Genomic DNA, 8,047 nt, shown 5'->3' on the forward strand with positions numbered 1-8,047 from the left:
AGATAAGATCGGATGGTAGATCGATAACAATTGATTATAATAGAAAAAATAAAATCAATCAATCAGTAAGATCTGATAACAATTTAATGTTTTAATCAAAAAATAATTGTAAACATTTCATATTAATAAACAAAATTTATCAATAAATATTTATTTAATTAAAATTAAATAAGCAATTTTGTAATTAAATGAATGCTTATTTGTTTGCTTTTTTTTTAAATTGAAAAAAGAAAAATTACCGAAAAATTAATTTTTCTGTGAAAAAAACAAAAACAAATTAAGAAATTATCGGAAATCAATTCTATAATATGGTTTGATGATCGTTTTTCCTTTTTTTTTTTCTATTCTTATTGATAATACTTCTATTATTAATTTCAAATAATAATTATTAATTCTGTTAATTTCAAAAAATTCCAACGATACATGTTGAGAAGAAAGTCACAACCATCTTCAACATCATTATCAGAAAGATCGATTGATCAAGGGATAGGAACATTTTCAAGCACGGAAATGAGCCATACAGAAAATGCGCAAATGGATAAGACTAAAACGAAACAAAAATCACATCAATGTATGTATTTTATTAAGCATATGAATATTTTTTTTTGAAATATTTTAGACCATTTGCTGTCATTTAATCTAGTAGAAATGAATCATTTTTTAAAATTTAAAAAAAAAAAAGAAAAATGATAATTCAGACAAATAGCAAGCTGTTATTCTCCTCTTACCCATTCAATTTAAGTTAGACTATAACTAATCGTTGTTTGTTCTCAATCAACTATTATAAATTCTAAATTTATGAATTTATTTTGAATTATAATAGAAAGTTACAAGTATAGAATATATTACATATACAGCATAATTACTCGTTCACTATTAACCTATGACCTTTTTTCTCTTCTAGGAAAACAATAACTGGAAAATCCCATTATGGAATGAATTATTCATTGTGATTATTATAAAGTAAATGTTTGGTTGAAAAAACAAAGAAAAAATAAATGAAACTCAGTTTAGTGTATGTATTTTACCCAGAATTTCTATGCAAATTTCAAAATGCAATTAATTAACTTGACAGATTATGATAAAGCATTTTTGGTTTGTTTGAGCATTTGTAAGCAAATTTAGGGAAGAAAAAGAAAAACCAAGTTCCAAATTAATCCAACTACTCTCTCTCTCTCTCTCTTTCTTTTCTTCCTATAGCATTCAGGTTAACCTACTCTAGAAAACTGCAATCTTTCTAGGTTTTAGTTTCAAAACGAATGAAACACCTCGCCTTTATCCATAAGATTAAAAAAAAAAGAAAAAATAAACAACAAAGTTCGCTTCAAAATTAAGTTCGGAATATAATTGAAATCCATAATAACTCCCACATTTCATAAGAAATTTTCTTATAATTTTGTTATTTTTAATTTTTCAGTATACAAAATCGATTGATTTCAATATCATTGACACTTATTTCATTGATTGAAAGATCGTTTATGAAGCAAATAAATCAAATAATTTTCAAGCAAATAACCATGATAAGATTATCAACAAATCGTTAATGTTGGATGTTAGACAGTGATAAGATTACCAATAAATCGTTAATGGAGAATATTTGCGCATAAAAGAGCATAGATCATTCTTGTGATATCTGATTATTTGAAATGAAAAATTTACTCGTATGTTCGAGTTTTCTCGAACGACTGACTTTTCCTTTCTTTCTTGGAAATTTTAAAAATATTAAAATATGAGTGCTAAGATGAAAAAAAAAAAACCATAATTTCGTGAATATATCAGATATTAATCTTTCATAGAAATAGCCAAGAAATTGTAATTAGAGCACTTTGTAATCATTAACGTTATCAAATCAACATTAACTGTCATGATTAAATTCTAAACAAACGTATTTCTGAATTTTTGATTTCATTTTCCATCGAAAAAAAATTTAATATCTAGGATTATCAAAATCCAATATCTTCATATAGAAATACGGCTTCCACAGAATGTACACATAGTCTTTAGGCAATCTAGGGGAAATGAAATGCAGTAGAGAAGAGCAAATCGAGCAGGAATTCAATTCAATTTTTCAAGAAAAAGAAAGCCAATGATACTGAGTACAGTTCTAGGCTTAGTTTTATTCCTTTAATTCTAGGTAGCTGTAGAAAATCCTGAACAATTTCCTCACAACATCTATTTTCCATTCTTTTATTATGATTTTATCTTCTTACTATTTCTCCGCTAAGCGAAAAGTATTAATGTTCACTTACATTCATATTGCAAAAGAGACCACTTCTGGAATAGTAACATCCAAAAATTTTCTATTTAAGCTAGAACTGAAACAAACTGAAACAACCAAAACCAAAAATTCAGATTAACATATTTTCAACTTTTTTTTTTTGAAGCGAATGATTTTCGAGCAAAAGTAAGACTATTTATTTACAGGAAAATTCACTCACAGGAAAAAATTCGTTAATGATGGAAGAGAAACATAGCACAATATAAAAGGCCTCACAATTTCTGTAATTCGTAATACAATACAATCGTTATTCACAAAGTCCATTGATAATAAAATCGGTGATATGTGCTATTCTCTAATGGAAATATTACAAAGAACAGAAATAAGGAGGATGAAGAAAAAAAAAGTGCTTCAAGCACGTAAATGATTGAAAAAAGGTGAGGTACACAAAAACGGATGAATGAATTAAATCGACTGCTCGTAATATCCTACTTGCTTATCATAATTTCATTTCACAAAATGATTTGTTAAAAATGCACTACATTTAGTCTCCAGTGAGGTCAAAACTTGATTTATGAGACACATTCATATTCCAAAAGTTAAAAAGTGATTGTGATATAGAAAAATTGCTTCCCATATCTCGCCAAAATTTCACCAACATTTCGAGATAAAACGCACAATGCTGCAAGGTACACAGTAAATTCACATATCATCAAGCCAAATAAAAGGTGACCAAATAAAAAAAAAAGAAAGAAAACAACAGTAATTTATTAACTGAGAAAAACGAAAACGAAAAAAAAAAGACTATGAAAAGTCTAATTAGCAGAGATCGGCGAGTGACTTCCGGATATTCCCATCGATATATTTAGCGAACTAATCATAGTTTGAAAAGCCATTTAGCGTGCCATTATTTTTTTGTAGCTGAACTTTCCTGCAACATTTTATAACCATGAGATACTCATCTATAAATTGTTCAACTGTAATAACAACAAAAACACGAGAAAAAAATTATAAATTCAGAAGTGTTACAAGAAGCTGTACACTGTGAACTTATATTGTGATACTGCTTGCTAGCCAGTGCTTCCACTCAATATTTTTCACCTTGAAATTTGCGAATGTGTTTCCTAATATCTTTTAACTTCTCATTTGATAATTTATTGAATATTTTAGCATGCTAACCCCTTTTTGGCCACTTGTCCGTGTTTCTACCGAAGATTTAATTTTAATCATTCGCTCACGAAACTGTTTTTCTAGGATATCAGCGCACTGATAGGCAGCTGAATCTTTGGGATAAAATATGCGAGCGTTTTCAAAAATTTGTGTTATATCACTCGTAAATTCCTTTAAATTGCGATATTCGTAACGTTCCAGTTTTTGCTGCACAATGCTGAGATCTGTAAGTGGAATATTTTATTCAAGCAGCTCATAACAGGTTTTAACCACCATCTATTTGTTGAATAACCGAAAAGAACTGACCTGTTTTCTTTACTACGAAAATACTGGAAAGAAAAACAAAATATATCGAGCAATGAGTTGCGCTTTCAGCAAATGAACTTGTTAGTGATAAATCAAAAAGTTCTCAAAACTAACCCATCGGTTTCTTAACAATAGAATAATACTCTGGATGATCTTTCTGATTAACCGCTTCTCGAAAAGGCCAGCTAGTACGATGACTTTTCAAGCTATCAAAGACATGCTCAAGAAGCTCAAAATCAGGGCGCTCAAGCAATAAAGGCGACGAAGATGAAGTACTCGACTCAGAGTCTGTTTGCTTGTTTCGTTTACATTGTGGGCACAGATACTCAGCTGCTTTCTCGGCTTCCCTAAATTCCACTTCAATAAGCAAAACCCTTATTAATTCATGCATTGTTGTAATCATTATTGTTTATTGTTCGAATATTAATTTATAGTATTTCTTGATGAACGATATATTCATCGTTTTACACGAACACAAAACACTAAACTTTTGTGTCTTAAGTTGTTTTCTCTCAGATGTAGCTTAAATCACTTGAAGTACTTGTAATAATTAAGCGGTCCTAAATAAATATATAAATACTGCAGAAAGAAAAAATGTTCTACACCTGTACTTCGTTCTTCATTTTCTCAAAAAGAATCCCAAAAAGAAAAACGCGAAAGAAACATGATTTGTATTTTTCAGCGTATTAAAAAAAAATTACTCTTGAGTGATGCCAACGCACTGTGGATGGAACCATCCTTCACATCCATCACACCCAACATAGAACTGCGAATCATCATATGGAGTTTGACAAACACAATACAACTCCTGAAATCGAGTGAACTGAAAATAAATTTATAGTTATAAAGTGTATGAACAATGTCTTTTTTGTTTTCTTGTTAGATAATTCAAAAATCAGTGCAGACCCTTAGTTCAACGGCACTGTCAAAATTACCAAGCATTCTATTCAATTTAGAATGGTAAGGAATAACAGAAATTAATTTAATAACCCAACGATAGCACAACTAATACAAGGCAGAAACTAACCTTTTCTGAACCTTTTTGCTCCTTGGCACAATCTGCACAAACCCAATTTGTCATTTTCTTTGATTTCTTTTCCGATATACCAACACATTTACCATGGAACCACTGATAGCACAAATCGCAACCAACATAAAACCTGAAAATAAATAACTAAAAACTCAAAAGCTTGAGAAATTATTTCTTTCATTTCACTAATGAAATCTAAGCTTTCTCCAATATTGAGTTGTCCTGTATCGTCGCTGTTACAAGAGAAATATTTCGTAGTACATAGCAAGGACTATCATACAACAACGAAATGATGAATGAGCTTTACCACACAAGACATATCAAAGACAATGCATGGTAGGCTCATTCAGATAATTATAGTCTGTTTTATCAGTTAATTTTAAATTGATAGTAAGAAAACTAAATTTCATCAACTTGTACTTTCAAAAGCGTCAAAAACTATAAAACAAACACATCACAAAAGCTCAAACAAGCACAATAAATAAATGAATGATGACTTTTTCGGGTCATACGGCTGATTGCATTTGCAGTGTCGTTTTGTGGTATCAATGTCTGGAATAGATTCCGAACATGCTGTTCCTGGCCGCGACGACGTCGAAGGAGTTGTTCCACGTGCAACATGACGTTGTTCTTTTCGAGTTTTTCCATTTGGTTTCGTTTCGCTACTAGCCGACATCTGTGATGTCGACATCACTTCAGTCTTGATGAAAATTTCGTCCAACTAGAATTAGCAAAATCACAACAGAAAAAGTTATGGAATAAGAGAGCTGATAGAATTTCTATGAAGATAGTAGCAAGTTTGATTTTTCATCATAGTAATTCATTGCAAAAAAGCGGAAAATTATACTCAAACCAAAATTACAGAAAGTAAAGTGAGGTTAATTTTAAATAATGAAGTCGTTTGTACAGAATATGGAAAAAACAAGAAGCCTACTTTCATTAAATCACAAAGGGACTTCATCCTCCCTCTACCAACTTCCCACTTTTTAATTTTTACATTTCATTATTTAATAAAGCAGAAAGAGTTATCCATGCAAATAAAGTACGGCGGTACATTGCTGAAGATGCCTTACTGACTGTTCCATATTACTTTCCTTAAAAAGGCAAAAAATTTACACTCTTTTTCTTCTTGCTTCTCTCACTACGTCGTTGTTGTGAGGGATCTTCCATTTGCTGCTGTCCAGAATCCGGTAAAGATTGATCCTTTGGAGATAATTGCGGTGAACGTTGCTGAATGGACAAATCCGGTATTAATCCCGTAGTTTTTGGACAAAGCACACTACCGCTTTCGCTTGGAAGATGACTACTCGACTGTTCATCCATCTAAAATTTAATCACGAAAATCAAAATCAGAAATCTGTTCAATTTATGTGAAAGAGATCAGTATAATAAAAACCTTATTGGACGGTGCTGTTTCGTCGGGATGCACTATACCACCTAACGATATAGTACTTGGTTCTACCGGCATTCCTGCTATAGCGTGTAACTGTGCACTTGAAGCGGTGCAATGCTCACGCACTCCTGCAAAAATATATAGATTTATAAGAAACTGATAAAAGCTCTATTTGAAAAATCAAAATTCATCAGAGTATAAGAATGAAATTAAAATATTTAAAACTTTAAAATTTCAAATCAGCTAAGTTTTACCTCAGTAATGTGCAGATAACTGCTTAATAGTAGGCAAAACCCCAACCTGTTCGAAATAATTAAGATATTGGAAAAAGCATCTACAAAATAAAATTCATTAGTCGCAAATTCCCTTTTCTTTCTTAAGTATTCCCAGTTTTCGATTAACTTTTAAGCCTCACTCTTCTCAGGCCTACTTCGAGGCCGGCGCCATGGCGCAGTCATTCCGGCCTCGGCCTCTGCTCTTTCCTCTAACTTAAGACGCCTTTTATTGACTTCTCTCTTGAATCGTTCAATGCGCTCACCCAGCTCAATTTCAAGTTGTCGTGCTGAAAGTCGTTCCATCTTCAGTGCCCTGAAAATTGAGAAATTATTATTGGCAATATGGAAATAAGGAACATGCGGGCGCAAATAAAGGAGCACGGTAATTGAAAAAAAAAAACACACAAAAAAGTGTTCCACAAAATAATAATTGATATCTTCCAAACAGTAGTTAATTCCACTACTAAGGTAATCAATTTAAAAAAAAAATTGTACATTGAAAAGCTAAAATAATGAAAAGATAATGTAGTACCTTTGCTGCATTTCGCGTCGCTTTCTTTCTTCCTGACGTTTTTCGAAAACACGCTGAATATGACGCCTGTGCCAACCATTCTCAGCATCCATTATGCAAACTTCTGTTATCAAATTATCAAGCATCTGGAAAAGTGGACGTAAAAAGTTCTGAAGTAAGCCGAGAAACATATTAGATATGTATTAAATGTATAAGAGATTTAATAAATTTTGTTAAATACTCTTTCCTCCCAAAATATATTATAATTTTACTTATAAAGTCTTGGCAAATCGGTATTTTCGCTCAAAAACGAAAGCTTTTCTATCAAAAAAGCTGCCAGTGAAAGGATTGGCGGTAAAGATATAGAAATCAGCATTATGTGATAAGAAAGGAAACCTCTTTTATAACTCGTTGATCTTCTGGTTCAAAAGGACGAATGTAAAGATTTGAGCGAGTATCAACGGTTCCAATATATTTCATATGAGTACGACTACTAGCATAAGTGTGTCCAACTGATGATGGCATGTCTGTTAATTCGTTCAACTGAGACATATGCATTTTTCCATACAGTGATGATACTGGAAACGTAAGAAAAATGAAAGTACGAAAAATTTACAGTTTTGGAGGCGAGCTAAAAGACTAATTCAATAGATAAATGAACGCTAGATGTTTGTTATTATGATACATACGATATGTTCCTAATCTTATATATTTCAAAGATCATCCAGTTCAGGTCATGAAATTCTAAACCACTTCATCATATATACGCCCATCAATTCTCATCATACAATCCTTGTGATATAAGTTGTTCGCAACATTAATTTTCCAGATCGTAAGCCTCTTTACCAAGTGACTAATGGCTATCACTGTTCAAAATTTTCACTATGCATTGCTACTCATTTTAAATTTCATTGTATTTCAGCCAACCAAAACGAGATGCATTGCTACTCATTTTAAATTTCATTGTATTTCAGCCAACCAAAACGAGCATATAATATTGAAACGTTGATACTAATTAACTGTGTAATGCCTTATACGAATAATCACAAAAAAAAAATTTTAGAAGCACTCCGAATAGCTAAGAATCATTCACTCCTGATAAACCACTTAGATATTTGATAGCGTTACAAATTTTAACTCGTTG

At 31.4% G+C, this 8,047-nt stretch overlaps 1 protein-coding gene across 2 annotated transcripts in view; it reads right to left on the reverse strand.

Moving 5' to 3' along the window:
• Positions 1-2,395: 2,395 nt before the first annotated feature.
• LOAG_17891 overlaps positions 2,396-8,047 on the reverse strand; it is a gene marked incomplete at its 5' end in the record, with an annotated part of 19,676 nt that continues 14,024 nt past the window's right edge. Inside the window, 11 exons of one of the 2 annotated variants that reach the window (XM_020450555.1) lie at positions 2,396-3,149; positions 3,398-3,612; positions 3,809-4,041; positions 4,396-4,502; positions 4,722-4,854; positions 5,222-5,445; positions 5,841-6,047; positions 6,121-6,245; positions 6,656-6,705; positions 6,925-7,049; positions 7,300-7,481. In XM_020450555.1, coding sequence (XP_020305752.1) covers positions 3,126-3,149; positions 3,398-3,612; positions 3,809-4,041; positions 4,396-4,502; positions 4,722-4,854; positions 5,222-5,445; positions 5,841-6,047; positions 6,121-6,245; positions 6,656-6,705; positions 6,925-7,049; positions 7,300-7,481 — 1,625 coding nt within the window. In that variant the 3' untranslated portion in view covers positions 2,396-3,125. Of the gene's footprint in view, positions 3,150-3,397; positions 3,613-3,808; positions 4,042-4,395; positions 4,503-4,721; positions 4,855-5,221; positions 5,446-5,840; positions 6,048-6,120; positions 6,246-6,532; positions 6,706-6,924; positions 7,050-7,299; positions 7,482-8,047 lie in introns of both variants that reach the window. The other variant, XM_020450554.1, reaches the window with a different exon arrangement.

The sequence above is a fragment of the Loa loa genome (genome assembly GCF_000183805.2).
Source record: "Loa loa unplaced genomic scaffold supercont3.146, whole genome shotgun sequence".
Taxonomy (NCBI): domain Eukaryota; kingdom Metazoa; phylum Nematoda; class Chromadorea; order Rhabditida; family Onchocercidae; genus Loa; species Loa loa.